The sequence below is a fragment of the Equus quagga genome, chromosome 4, assembly GCF_021613505.1.
Source record: "Equus quagga isolate Etosha38 chromosome 4, UCLA_HA_Equagga_1.0, whole genome shotgun sequence".
NCBI lineage: Eukaryota > Metazoa > Chordata > Mammalia > Perissodactyla > Equidae > Equus > Equus quagga.
The window spans coordinates 109301859-109317061 of record NC_060270.1 but is presented as its reverse complement, the minus strand read 5'-3'; the positions used below and the strand labels follow the sequence as shown (position 1 = coordinate 109317061).

General features: G+C 44.1%; 1 protein-coding gene across 3 annotated transcripts in view; it reads left to right on the top strand.

The window, feature by feature from the left end:
- The first annotated feature begins 808 nt into the window (after nt 1–808).
- Nucleotides 809–15203, top strand: part of LRP2 (LDL receptor related protein 2) — a 198564-nt gene continuing 184169 nt past the window's right edge. Inside the window, exon 1 of one of the 3 annotated variants that reach the window (XM_046659444.1) lies at nt 809–1084. In XM_046659444.1, coding sequence (XP_046515400.1) covers nt 1006–1084 — 79 coding nt within the window. In that variant the 5' untranslated portion in view covers nt 809–1005. The remainder of the gene's footprint in view (nt 1085–15203) is intronic. The other 2 variants (XM_046659443.1, XM_046659445.1) reach the window with 2 other exon arrangements.

The window sequence follows — 15203 nt, the reverse complement described above, 5'->3', positions numbered from 1 at the left end:
GACCAAGACGACGTTCATTCTTTTCCATTTTGCTTCGGAATGAACAGACTTGTAAGAAGCGCAATCTGGACGTGCCACCTGTAGATGTGGTACTTAAGAAAAGCTAAACAAGGATCCAACCCCCTCTCCCCACGTTGACCCAACTCTCTCCATAACTTGTGAAAATGGAGCACCCCATCTCAGCGCCTCGACTCTATGGGGGGAAACCAGAGTGTCTGAGGGAGCCTAGGGGTTTCAGACTAGAGAATGGTCACAACTCTCTCCAGCAGGCTCTTAACTTCTCCCCTTCTCTTCCTTCTCTTATTTTTCTTTTCTAAGTCTGATTTCTCTGTGAACCTCCTAGCCGACTTCTATGAGGCGGCAAGTCCTGCAGGGAGGCTGGGGCAGCGCGTGCCCGCGTGTGAGTCTTAGCATGTGAGTGTGTGCCCATGAGAAGTGTGCGTGCGCTTATGAATGACTGTGTCACTGTGAAGTGTGCGTGCACGTGTGTGTCAGTGTCTGTGAGTGTGACTGTGGAGGGCGCGCACGCGTGTGACTGAGGATTGTGTGTGCGCGCGCGTGAGCGAGCGTGTGAGACTGTGCGTGTCGGTTTGTGTGACAGTGAAGAGTGTGTGCGACTGTGTGAGACTGAGTGAGTACGACTGTAGGTGCGCGCGCGTGTGGAATGTGCGTGTGTGAGCGCGGTGTGTTCGAGTCCCCACTCCTCCCTCGCTGCAAAGTGCAGAGGGCGGGCCGGGAGGCAGGGGGCCTGCCCCGCTGGATTCCCGCATGCTAGTTCCGGGGCGGTCGGGTCTAAAGGGCTTTATGCACTGTCTGGAGGGTGGGGACTGGCTCGGGTAGAAAACGGGATGCCTCGGGCGCCGGGCCCGGCTTTCTGCCACTAGCAGCCCGGCGAGGTGCGAGCCGAAAGGAGCGCTCGCGAGCAGAGGCGCTGCGGGTGTGTGTGGCGCGCGCCCACCTCCCGGGGAAGGAACGGCGAGGCCGAGGCCCGGGACCGTCGCGGGGATGGAGCGCGGGGCGGCGGCGGCGGCGTGCACGCTGCTGCTGGCTTTCGCCGCCTGCCTGGCGCCGGCCAGTGGCCAAGGTAAGCGCCCGCCGGCCCGAACTCCGCGCGGAGCGCCTGACTTCCCCGCCGCGGCAGGGTCGAGTCCGCAGGCGGGTGGAGGGGAGCGCGGCGCGGCAGGGGCCAGGGCAGGGCGGCAGCGCCGGAGCGGCTCCCCCTGGGGCGCTCAAGTTGCCCGGCGAGCGGGAGCGCCCCTCCTTCCTCCGCCCGGGAACTAAACAGCCGCAAACTTGAGAAAGCAGCCCCTCCGGTTTGGGTGACAGCGCACACTACGGGGACCCCGTCTTTGTTCCCACGGCAGTTTGTCCGGCTCTTCCGGAAAAACTTTGCAGTTGGAACCCGGAGAATGAGGTTCTCCCCCGCGAGCGCGCAGCCGGGTTCCCCCACTGCTTTCTTCTCTCCGGGGCTGAGCGGTCCTCGGCGCGGCGCGCAGTTTTCCACCTGCAGCGCCCAGCTGGGGAGATCCCGGCGCGCGCCCTGGACTGCCGGCTGGAGCCCCCGCCCCCCTCTCCCCCTTCAGCGGCGAAACTTGGTCCCGCGGTGACCCTCAAGAGACCGCATCTCGGTACAGATCATTTACGAGCCAAGATAAGGCTAGGAGGTGGGATTGGCTGGGAGAGAGGCTGATGTCGTGGAGCCTTTTCTTGAAGGGTTTTCTTTTCCAACGGAGAGGTGGGGGCTTTTGTGTTGATGAATGGAGCCCGTCTGCGCGGCCAGAGTTTTGAGGGCTCGGATGAAGAAAGTTTCTGGTATTAAGCTCTTTAAACTTGTCTCAAGTTGTCGGAGAGTTTACGTCTTTACAGAAACAGAGGTAGAGAAAGAGAGGGAGGAAGAAGTGGAGAGAGTAAAAACAAGAAAAGGGAAAGAGGAGAGAGAAGACGACGAGCAAGTAGAGAGGAAAAGGCAGAAAAGGAGAGGGTGGGGAGAGAGCTTGAAGACAGCAGTGCGTGGAGGGGGGAGAAGTAGTGGGGGAGAGAGAGAGAGAAACAGAGAGAGAGAGAGAGAGAGAGAGAGAGAGAGAGCGAGAGAGAGAGAGAGAGCGAGAAACCAGGGATGAATGGGAAGGGCGAGAAGGAGGCAGGGGAACCGGCGAGCTCTCTCCCTGGCTTTGCGTTGCTAGGTAACAGCCGGGAGCTGCGTGTGACCGACCACCAGACAGACAGAGCGGACGCTGCTGCCTCCACAGGGACTAATCTGTCTGTGGGGATGGAAGAGTCCCGCCTCCCCCCTTCCCCTCCTGCTCCTTCCTTCTCGTCGGACAACTTAATTGCCCTACAATGAAAATGAAACCCCTATTGTTGAAGGATTAGCCAAAGCAATACATTGATTTCCGTGGATCACATATTGGGGTTGACGGGTGGGGACTGTAGAAGCCCCCGTTTATGGTGGAGAGAGAGGAGGGCTTGTGGATGGGCCGTGGCATGTATTCAAATGGTTAATCTGCCTTCTTTCCTCAGTTCTTAGCGTAAGCTCCTTAGAGGGAATCAGCTAAGTAATTATACTGCAACTCCTAGCAGTACCCATTTCAGACTTCCTGGGAAGAAGTTCGGAAACGCCAACATACCCCACTGGTCTTGTAAAAATCTTTGGAAAGAGAGGGAGGGCAGGGGGAGACCATTAATAATTCTTCCTTTGAACGCCTTTTCTCAGTGTTGGTAACACAGAAAGAGGATTTATTATTATTGTGGACGGTTTGCCCCAGCGTTTAGGGTTATATATATCTTGTGTCCTAAATATAGCCGCAGGATTTACTATATGTTCCTGTCTGTGCCTGGCAAAAGGAAATCTTGTCCAGATTCAACTGGGACACACCTGGGTTGTCCCCATACAACCAAAACAGGTGTTCTCTCCCCTGGATTGATGGTTTAGTCACCGAATGACCTGTACTTAATCTTCTCGGTAGTTCACATCCATCCATCTTCCATTCTGATAATACATAATAATAGCATGTATAGTAATTGTAGCATACCATACATTTGTACATGTGGCAGGCCCTCTTCTAAGTACTTGACACTTATTAACTCATCTAATCTTCATAATTTCCTTTTGAAGAAAGTACTCTTGGGGCTGGCTCCGTGGCCGAGTGGTTAAGTTCGCGCGATCTGCTGCGGTGGCCCAGGGTTCGGATCCTGGGCGCGGACATGGCACCGCTCATCAGGCCACGTTCAGGTGGCGTCCCACATCCCACAACTAGAAGGTCCTGCAACTAAGATATACAACTATGTACTGGGGGGTTTGGGAAATAAAGCAGAAAAAAAAAAGAAAGTACTCTTTTTTTTTTATGACTTTATTTATTTATTTTAGGAAGATTAGCCCTGAGCCAACATCTGCTGCCAGCCCTCCTCTTTTTGCTGAGGAAGACTGGCCCTGAGCTAACATCCGTGCCCATCTTCCTCTACTTTATATGTGGGACGCCTACCACAGCATGGCTTGCCAAGCGGTGCCGTGTCAGCACCCAGGATCCAAACCGGTGAACCCTGGGCCGTCGAAGCTGAACGTGCGAACTTAACCGCTGGGCCTCCGGGCAGACCCAGAAAGTACTCTTGTTCTCCCTGTTTTGCAAACGGGAAATGAAGGCACAGAGCAATTAAGTAACTTGCCCAAGGTTATACTGCTAGAAAATGGCAGCGCTAGGAGGCAGATCCGACATTCTGACTCCAGAGGCTATAATATCACCACTGTAGTGTGTGGCTCGCTCTCTGTCTGTTTCTCTGTCTCTTTTCTTTTGTGCTAAAAATGTCACGCTCCCTAAGTTACCACGCATGCGTGAGGTTACTACAGAAGCTGAGGGGCATTTTGCAAGTCTTTGCCACATAAGGTAAAATCTGCTTGCTGCTCCATAACTGCGGATACTTTTTCAGAAACTCTTCAGGTTTCTATGACCTGAATCCAAGTATTCTCACTCCCCGTCTTCCTTCTTGATCATTTTTACCTACGTGTCCTCGGAATGTCCTCAGCTGGAAGGTTAAGGAGATTTCTAGATTCCTGTCATATTGATTCTGACTTAACTGATAAGTAAGTATGATTACAATTTAAATGTCCTTATTTTAGAACCACATTTTAGGTAAGATCTTACTGCAAACTTTGCATGATTAGAAATTGGAAAAGAACTTTGAGTGTTTTACGGTTAGTCTTTAAAAAAAATTATAGCATATCTATAGCTAAAAATTATTTGCTTTTTCCTCATATTTTGTATAATGCTTTTTAAGAAAAAATTTGGGAGAGCCTGAACTCTATTTTGTTTTTTCTTTAGGAAGATTAGCCCTGAGCTAACTGCTGTCAATCCTCCTCTTTTAGCTGAGGAAGACTGGCCCTGAGCTAACATCCATTCCCATCTTCCTCTACTTTATACGTGGGATGCCTGCCACAGCATGGCTTGCCAAGCGGTGCCGTGTCCACCCCTGGGATCTGGACCAGTGAACCCTGGGCCACTGAAGTGGAATGTGTGCACTTAACCGCTGTGCCACTGGGCTGGCCCCGGGTCTGAACTCTAGAGTCAAGCTGTCTGGGTTCCAGCATTGTCTTTACCACTTTCTAGGTGTGTGACCTTGGGGAAGTCACTTAACTTTGCATGGCTCAGATTACTTACATGCAAAATTGACATGATAATAAGAGAATCTATTCCATGGCATTTTATGAACATAAAGAGATAAAAGTGCTTAGCATGGTGTAAGGCATATAGACAATGATTATAAACTAGTAGCTGTTTTTATTATATTGACCAACACTTAAAGTAACATATTCTTTGGCTTACTATTCATATTTCCAATTTCCAAATGCACATAGGAAAGTCTTTAAGCATTTTCACTAACATTTCTTTGAGGAATTCCCAGATCCCAGGATGTGATTTGAAGCTTTTTGAGAAAAGGGTATTGATCTTAAACAAATTTATAGTCTTTCATCCAATAAAAGTTTGGTTTAGTGTCAGCTTTTATGGCAATTACATCTTCCAGTGAAATTTATATGTTTAAAAGGATTGTGGGGCCAACAGCAAACATGCAACACATGGTTCCTTCACACATCTGATACCTCACTTCTGCTTCTATTTCACAGCAGTTGACTTCTCTTTCTCTGCTTGAAGGTCTTCCTTACCAGTTTTTATGGCTTCTGCTTAAACTCCCTCAATCATGTGCCTGTTCTGTTTTAACAGAAACTTAGACTTTTACAGCTGGAGGAAACTTTAGATATCAACTGGTCTACTTGCATTATTTTATAGATAAGTAACTAAAGCCTGGAGGCAGGGGTGGGGGGACTGAAGGAGTGACTGGGAAGGGGGGTTAAGTGCCTTGCTTAAGGGCTTGTGGCCTGTGATAAAGCTAAAATCTAAAGTCTCCTCCTCCAGTCTTTCTACGTGACCATTTTTAGATAAATGTCCTTTGAATGTCCCCAGCATTTTTGGTTGAGGAGAGTTCTAGATTCCTTTTCTGTTGATCCTGACTTATCAGATGAGGCAAAGTATAATGAAAAGATGACCTTGGTGAATTTTCTTAAAAAACTGGATGGGTCACTTGTCCCAGGACTGCCTAAGAGTAATGCTATGATAGATTAATAAGAACATGTGCCATATGCTTTCTGCTTGGTCCAGAGCTTATGCCATGTCAGTGCTCCATCTCCCAAAGACCATACCTCTGGCTTCATTTTTCAAAATTTTGGGCCATCAAAGCACATTCCTGAAGATCTCTGGGTTTTGTAATGTAGGCTGCTACATGACTAGGTTTTTAGTCTTATTCAAGGTAATTATTAGGTCATGGTTAATCATTGTCTGTCTTCTCTAGGCAGCTACTCTGAGAACACTGTCAGGTTTTAAAAAATGTTTAATTAAAAATTTTCATCGTCATCTTTTAGAAATGATATCCAGAACCTAGATGTAGTTCCTGTGTGACTAGAAACACATTGTAATATTGGCATTGAGGTTTCTGTTAAGTTCTAGTAGCTAGAACAAGGTATGTAGAAAGTAGAGAGAGGCTGCTGACAAAAGTTTATTGAATGGAAAGGAAAGGGATTTTCAAGGTTGACTGCATGATATGAAACTACCAACACGGTACTAATTGTGAAGCCCTGTTCTAATAGGGGGAAAATGAGTTTGATGGAGCCTTTGGGGGTTATGTCATATGGTTATATCATATCGTATTAACTTTGTGATCTTGAAGAGTTCTTAAAAATTGTCACTACTGTGGCATATTCTACAAACATTTACTAATATTAAGTGTCTACGGTCTGCTGGTGAGTCAGTATCAATATTACAGGAAGGTTAAGGAGGATGAGAACTGAAAAGGGAAGTCTAGATTTCACAATTAAAATGAACTGCAACTTTGCATTTCAGATTCTGATGTAGTCATTCTCCAGTTCCTGGTAACTGTGTCCAGGATCTCACCAACATTAGAAAGCTTTCACATGTTTCACCCTCAGGGTTTTGGGCTACTTCTTTAAGATGATCAGATTGGTAGTTGTTTTGAAATGTTGGTGACATTTCTTTGATGCTTTGTGTGTTCCTTACGGGTCTGTGCAAATGTTTCCTAAGAAATTTTTTAATAATCTCAGCATTGTGCCACGAAGTAGGAAGAGTGTGAGATTTTGGGTTTAGAGGATCTGGTTTTGAATCCTGGCTCTGCCCTTTACTCTTTGGGAAATTCAGTACAACACACTCAACTGTTCTGGATCAGTTTTTTATCCATAAAAGGGGCACATATCTACCCCATGGGGTAGTTATGCCAATTAAACCAGGTGAGTATGAAGTGTTTTATGGACTGTGAAGTCTCATATATTTCTATCCATTTTTATTACTCTCTTTAAGAATTTAACTCTTTAGAAATTTAGGAGAAGATATTGCAGTATCTTTGTCTCTTTTTTTACAAGTGGTCCTTTGAATGATGCACCTGTGCATGATGATATGTCATTTTAGTGTCTACAACAACCTTACATATTGGTCTGGACTCCTGTTTGTGAATGACAGAACCCTAAGTTAAACTGCTTAACGCCAAAAAGGAAGTTTATTGAAATACATAATTGAAAAGATGCGGCTATTAAGTTGAACCATATGGAATTGCCATTTTTCTAGGTCATAAATAATCAACTATTGGCAATTTCACTTGGTTCAGCCTAATATAAAATGGGAGTTCAGCCTGTGTCATGCTGATCTGGTTTCTCTCTGTATCTCCTGCCACTGACATGACTTTGTTCTCAGATGTATTCTCCTCTGGTGTTGTAAGATGGCAGTTAGTGGCTCCTGGAGCCACATGCTTTCATGTCATGTCCACTGGAAAAAGCAAGAGGTTTTGTCTTAATTGTTCCCTGCAAAAGTCTCAGCTGCATCTCAGGGGCTCTGCTTAGATCATAAGCTCACTGGAGAACCAATCACTGTATCCAGGGTCATGAAGTGTGCCCATGTCTTCCACTTGGGTCACATGCTCAGTCCCAGCAGTCATGGACTGAGGATGAACCCCAGAGGGGAGTTGGGGTAAGGCTACCAGGGTAATGGTGAACAGATGCTGGGTTGTTGTCTAGAACACCTTATCAGATAAAACCAACCAATGTTATGTTCATTTTATATATGAAGACAGACTTGGAAAAACTGTAGAAGTTTCTCAAGAGCATGCAGTCTTGGGATAGCTCAATGAATTGAAGGGGAAAAGTATTGGAGACATTACCGCAAAAGACGTGGTGCGTGGTGTTCATGTGATCATGTTGCAAATTAAAGTTTAGAAGCAGAATAGGAGAAAGAAGGACTGCTAGAAGGTTTGTTTGTAGCCTAAAGGATTCTTATTTGGAGCAGACTTTTGTGATGGACAGGAAAGTTCTGGAAATTAGCTTAGAGATAAGACTACGGGAGCTCTTGAGTGCACTGTATGATTTCATTTTTTTGTGAATCCTAGGCCCTTGCTCCTTTTCCAACAACTGTGCTCTCTTGTTTATATTCCTAAGACTTTGTCCCTTTTTCAGGCACTAGACCTTGGCTATGAGATTGGGGTTGAGAGAAAGAAGAGAGAAGAAGGGTTTGGAGACGTTAAGATGCTTCTATGGAGACAGAATGCATCTCCGTGCAAATCTAACAGTCCTAGTGTTTAACTGAGGGACTTCTTCCATAAATAGTAGAACAGGTGTCTTTTACTCCTCACAGGATTAATTCAGAAATGCCAAATGTATACACCCTATGCTGATGGTTATTTTGCTGGTCTCTAATTTAAGTGTTATTTCCAATAGGATGTGCTGAGAAACTGGAAACATTATTGTTCCGAAAGTAAGATGGTTAACTTTTATATTAGGATATTTCTGACTTAGGACAGGGCTGACACATAACACAAGGAAATGTAAGTCTCTCTGAGAAAATGACAGGTTGGACAATGTGAAGATTCATGTTGAAATCTCGGGCTTTTGGTAATTCCCCTCAGTCAGGCCTGACCTTGAAGGTTATTGGAAACAGTGAGAAATGAATGAAAGGAGGAAATGTCATTACCATTCTGTGCGTTGAAAAGTTAAGCCACTGTTGCCATGGATACAATGGCTTGTTTATTGTCCAGATCTTGAGATCCAAGTTTGTAAGCAATACCAGAGGTCTCCTTAAGTTTATGTACCATCAGCCAATAACGCACGAAGATTCTTTGTCACTTTGAAAATAAGCCTTTATTCACTGATCTACTGATTCACATTAAATAACAACGTATCTACATTTGAGTGTCCAATAAGTGTTGTGGAAACCTGAAGAAGGGGAGGAAGATGGTAGCTACAATTCTGTTATACTAAACTTTTTTGGATTCCCATATAAAAATATCCTGTCTTACAGTGTCAGAGATTTGCTTGTCACTTTGGGCCAAATTATTTGGTTTTTATCTCATCAACAAGGAGAAGCTTTTCTGAGCAAAGGCTGAAAAATTAAAATCACTTATTTCATAGGGAAATCCTCAAGTAAGGTTGAATTTAAAAATAGAAGTATTTTTATCTGAAATATGTCAATCTCACTCACATTTTAATCACACTAAGGGAGAGGAGAAAATGCTGGCATGTACTTCCATACTAGTTTAGTGTTTTTTTTTGCTGAGGAAGATTTGCCCTGAGCTATCTTTTTGTCTGTGGGTTGCTATGGCAGCATGGTCATTGACGAGTGGTGTAGATCAGCACCCCGGAACCGAACCCAGGCCGCTGAAGCAGAGCATGCTGAACTTAACCACTAGGCCATGGGGCTGGCCCCACACTAGTTTAGTTTTTCTGTGGGGGAGAGTGTGGAGGATACTTTTTCTTGCAAGAAAAAAGAAACAGAAAACCCACCTCAGACTGGCTTAAACAATGAAGGGTATTTATTGGCTCATGTAAATAAAATCTTCTGAGGCAGAATGGGGTTCAGGTGAGGTGCAGTCAGGGCTCCAGTTCTCTTTCTTTGTGTTTTCCTTGACTCTGCTCCCCTCTAGGTTTCAATTTTGTTTTCAGTCTGGCTTCCCATATTGTTATGTTATAGCTGCCAGGGCAAATGGGGCTACACGTTTTCTTGATCATATCTAGGGACAATTCAACTTTGAGAAGATTTCACTTATGTTCTCAAAAGCATTAGTTCTTCACAACTTATAGAATGCTATAATTTTAAGAACCCTAGATAGAAGTCAGCCAGCTCTCCCAACATGGCATACCATCAAGACACCCGGGGAGCTGTAAAAAGTATACAGATTCTTAAGCCAATAATCCACACTTACTAAATCAAGAGTTATAGGAATCTGTTTTTTTTTTTTTTTTTTTTTTTAGCAATTTCTAGGTGATTCTGAGGGTTGGACAATTTGGGAACAACTGATCTGGGTAAGCTCTCTCAGTTTTTAGTTGTGTAAACCTAGAAATGAGCTAACTTGCCACTGCAAATTCCCTCCAGTGGCAGTTAAGTATGCTCTGTTAAATCTATTCTCTCATTTGGGTGGGGATGCTACAAGGTAGCTACAGTAACGAGGAAAACTCTCTTTTACATCTGAGAGTACTGTGAAGTACTGCCCCCATTTCTGGCCATCTCCTTTCCTGGACAATATGACAGTCCCTCCCGATAGCCACTGTTTGTGTTTTAATTGTATTTGCTCTTTCCCTGGACACCCTTGAAGACCTTCCTCCCATTCTAAGAACCTTAGATTCTTTGAACTGAACAACTGTTGGAAGTCTTCTAATCCTTTCTCACCCAAGTCAGGGATTCATGTCAGAGCATCCCTGAAAGAGCCTCCTGGCATCTAAAGCAGCCATCTATTCCATGGTTGGAATGGGAGTATTGGAAAACCTTATAGCTCATTTCCTTATATCCTAAGCCTAACTCTTTGTTGACCCCAGTGGGACCTACAACTTCTTCACTGTTCCTCAAATCCCTCATTTATTTACTTCCTCAGTTTATATTTTATGGCCCATCATTAATGTCACTTCCTTGCCTACACCCTCAGCAGTCTGACCCCTTTATCTTGCTCTGTTGTGCTCTGCAAAACCTCAGTCCTAGTTAAATCTAATTCTCCACATCTGCATTGCTGTGCTAAATGTGGCGGGAGAAAAACACAAAACTATGCTGACTGGACTCACTTTAAATTCATGAAACTAATCTCAAGAGTAGGACCTACTGCCTGGCCAGGCTCTTTACTCTCCCACTTCCTTACATCTTCTTTTTCCTCAAACCTCCAACACCACCTGCTCAGGTGACATTTCTTATGAATGTGAAAATAGAAGCAATCAGGAGAGAACTGCACAAACTCCCGTAACTCAGCCATCATCACCTGCGCCTCAGCTCTTTTACTCTGGATGGACTTTTCGTGCTCTTTAGTCCAACAAGTTCATTCATGTTCTAGATTGCATTCTCTTTCCCCTTTCACCGATTGTCTCCTTTCTTACAAAATCCTGTCTTTTCCCACATTTCCTTCTGAGCTATCACCTGTTTTCTCTATTCGTCTCTACAGCAAAATTCCTTGGAAGATTTATCTATATCCACTGTAATTACTCTTCTCCAATTTTTGTTGAATCTGCACTTTTCAAGTTTTTTCCTTCACCCTTGGCAGATAACTTCTTTTGCCAAGGTCACTGATGACCTCCACATTGTTAAATCCAATGATCCATTCTAAGCTATCATCTTATTTAACTGATCACCAGTATCGGACATAGTGTAGCCTGCCTTCCTCCATGAAACACTTAATTTAGCTTCCAAAAAACCACATTCTCCTGGTTTCCTTCCTTCTTTGCTGGCGTCTCCTTGGTACTCATGCTTGTTCCTGTCTATCCACCTGATTTTTTTCATCTATGTCACTACTTCTTTGGTATCCTCATTCTGTCTCATGGCTATGCTGACAACTTCCAAATTTATGAATCTAATCTATACCAATACCCTAAACTCCAGACCCGTATATCCAATGCTTATTTGACATATCCACCTGGCTGTCCAATAGTCATCTCAGACTTATGTCCAAAACTGAGCTCCTGATCTCCACCAATGCCCCAAATCTGCTTTCCACATAGGCGTCCCCATCTTAGTAAATGGCTGCTCCATCTTTTCTCAGACTCCAAACCTTGGACTCTGCTTTGACTCTTGTTTTTCTTTTATACATTACATCCAATCCATCACAAAATTCCGTTGTTTTAATCTTCAAAGTATATCTAGAATCCAATCACTTTTCACCATCTTCACTGCTACCACACTGATCCAAGTCACAATCACCTCTTACCTGGATTATTACAATAGCTTCCTTACTGATCACCTTGCTTCCCTTCTGCCTACTCTCAATAATCTTTTAGAACATCAGTCAGATCATGTCACTCCTCTGCTCAAAAACACCAGTGGCTCTGTCACACACAAGTTGGGTTGTTCAGAAACAGACACTGAGATGGAGTTTGGCCTGCAAAATATCTATTAAGATCAGTGTCTGTAAAGGAAAGGGGAGGAAGCAGGAATGGACAGAGGAAGAAGTTGAACTTTGATAAGGCCTCAGTCAACCTAGTGGGGGACTCTGGAGCAAGAGTTGTCCATGAGAGTGTTCTGTGTGAGGCTGAAATGGCCTTCCTCTGTTATTAGATGTAGCCTGCCCTGGGAAGGGCATGACCTTGGGCAAGGTGCCTTTCTACAACTGAAGTGGAACCTAAAAGAGCTGAGTGTAGGTAAAAAGTCCTTTTCTGCAGCTGGTCCTTACTTGAAGGGGACCTGGGTGGCCCATCTCTGGGTCTACCATCACTTCCCATCTTATAGAGTCGTAGTCCAAGTCCTTATAATAGTCTACAAGATCTCAATCATCTGGCCTCCACATCACCTCCCTGACATCTTCTCTTCTCCCCCATTCACAGTGCTCTAGGCTCTGTGATATCCGTGCTTTTTTCCCAACATAGTGAGCCCCTTAAGGTGTTTGTGCTTGTTTTCTCTCTTCCTGAATGCTCTTGCCCTGGATTGTGCCTAACTTGCTTCCTCTCCTGCCTCAGGTCTTTGTTTGTAGGTCGCCTTCTCAGTGTTGCCTTCTCTGATTCTTTCCTGATTTACTTTCTCCATTGCACTTATCACCATCCGACATAATGTATATAACTCGTTTGCTTATTTATTTACTGTGTCTTCTCTTCCCTAAGATGTAAATTCCACGGGGGCAGGGATTTAAAATCTCTTTTCTTCATTGCTTTATCCCTAGTGTCCAGAATAGGGCTAAATAAATAAATATAAAGTTGAATGAATAGTTGGATAGATGCCACCATGGATGCTAAAGCTAGGAAGGGGCATCCCCAGCTCATCACCATGTCACTGGGATGGCCAGCCCTTAATTCCCCCAGGCTCCTGGAGGCCCTTTCAAGGCCCTGATGGAGAAAAAAGAAAATTGCTGTCTCTATCAAAACAAGTGGCTTAGCAACACTGTTTCTCTCCATTTGACTCTCCCTTTTCCTCTGCTGGCTGCCTACCCCTCCCACCATGCCCCCCAACTGCTGGTGATTCCCAATGCATTTGAGAGTAGCTGATTCTATATCAGTCTTTTTAACTTGTATCCCAGACACTTGGTTACCCTGTGAGAATCCCCTGTACATAGAGAATGGGTCATTCTGCTATTTCTAGGACAGATTTGATACAGTAGCTTTTACAAAAAGATAAGCCAAAGTTTTTAGACGTTATGTTGGTGGACTGTCATTCTCTGTTTAAACAGAACACAAAAGAAAGCTGTCTGAGACCACTGCACAGTGAAAACAGCCTTGATCAGACAAAAGCCCCTCTTTGAAAAGGGGAGTGGTTTCCCGACTCAGGGAGGCAGCATGGACTATGGTGGAAAGAACATCGCATGTCAAGTCAGGACATTCATGGGTCTTGTTCCTGATGAATGGAGGAAAAATGGGCCCAACCAAAGAGGGCCCCAGACTGCTGAAAAATGCCCCTGGCCGCTTGTCTCCTGGGCACAATCTTTCTCATTTCAAATCCCATTCTTTTGAGGACTTCATACACAACCATGACCAAATAAGTTAGAAGCAGAGAAATGACTCAGTTACATGGGTAGAGAAGTCAGAATGAACTAAAATAATTATGGCTAAACTTTTTTGGAGTGCTTTGTACGTGCCTGACACTGTCCTAAGTGTTCTACAGGTGTTAGTTTACCTACTTCTTCATTAACAGTCCCAATTTTATGGATAAAGGACCATGGCAAAGACAGGTGAGGTAATTTGCCAAATCCATCCAATTACTATGTGGTGGGACCAAGATTTGAACCCAGAGCCCTATTCCTACATGTTCCTATCGTGGATAAGTAGAAGCAAGTGGAAGATAGTGCCTCTGTACACAATCGAGCAAAGCCTCATTTAATGGCTCATATTATGATAAGGTGACCTCATTTCAGAAGGTGGTCCCTTTGCAACCCAACTCTTGGATATTTTTGTGCTGCTTTTGGCAGTCATTCATTCGTTCATTCATTCAATACATGTTGATCGAGACCTTGTGCTCCGGTATGATGTAATTAGGTACAACCAAGAATAGAGATATTCCTGCAACACAGGCTTATCCAAAACAGCATACTCTTGAGAAGAGTACATTTCTCTTTTGACCTAGTTTTCCCTCTGTACTCTTTAGCTACTGAATGACTTCTGCCTGCTGGCTTTCTCCTGTTCTACCATTCCATTATCCAGAAATGTCCTCTTCTCTATAATTGCATGTCTTTTAATTCAAAAGACACTTACCCAATCAGAGAGTTCTATTCTAACTTCCCGTTAGGGATGGCAGTGATGTACAGATTTTTAAAGGTTGTAGTTGTTTAATATTGATGGAAAAATTCCTACTAAGTTCTCTTATTCCGAGTCCTAGAAGAAAGTAATGAACAATCAAGTGGAACTGAATTTCTCTTACGTCTGAGGGGGCTGCTCTTCTGGAGATGGGGGAGTCATTTGCCTATGGGCTGGAAGTGCTGAAATGTCTCTTGGGCTCAAAGCATCTCTCACCCTGGCCAAAGATGTCTGCTCTGTCACCAGTGGGGCCAATTCTTTAGAGTATGACATTGCTTTCCCCTGAAACTCTGGTTAAAGTGCAGAAATGTTTAACCCTATAGGATAAGTAGTTAGCTGAGATAGTAATGCACAGTAAACCTTTTTCAGAGCAAGGTTCAGAGAGAATGAGACCCCAAGCTGGTATATTTTGATGGGGGCGAAAGAAGAGAAGAAGGTACCAGAAGGTGAGAGGTAGTCTTGAAAGGGGGCCAACTTCGTCTCTTTAATTGTTTTGCTTAAATTAGCTTTTCTGGGGAAAAAAGATATTTTGCTTGTGCTTTTTCTTTGGTTGGCTTTATGGAGAATTTCTGTTGTGAATCTGTCACGGACCTCAAAGAAAGAACTTACCTTCTAGTCTGGCTCTCCTCCCTCTAGTTAGTTGGATTGAAATAGGATTGTTAGAACAAAGGAGAGGTTAACCCTAAAAACAACAAAGTTGCAAGACTCTATCAATCATTCCTTAGTGGATCCATCTGTGCCAGGTAAGACTGAGAGAAGGCTTTTGGATTTAATGTACATGGCAGTTATAATTTTTCTAGACCTTATATAATGATGACTATTAATAGGAAATCCTATTTTTTTTCCTAGTTACTGTGTAATAAAAAACAAATTTGCAAATGAATAAAGTAAAATACATGCATTTCCCAATTCAGTTGCTAAATGGTTAATTTTTATGTACCAAAACTCTGAATTACTTTTCCAGTGCACT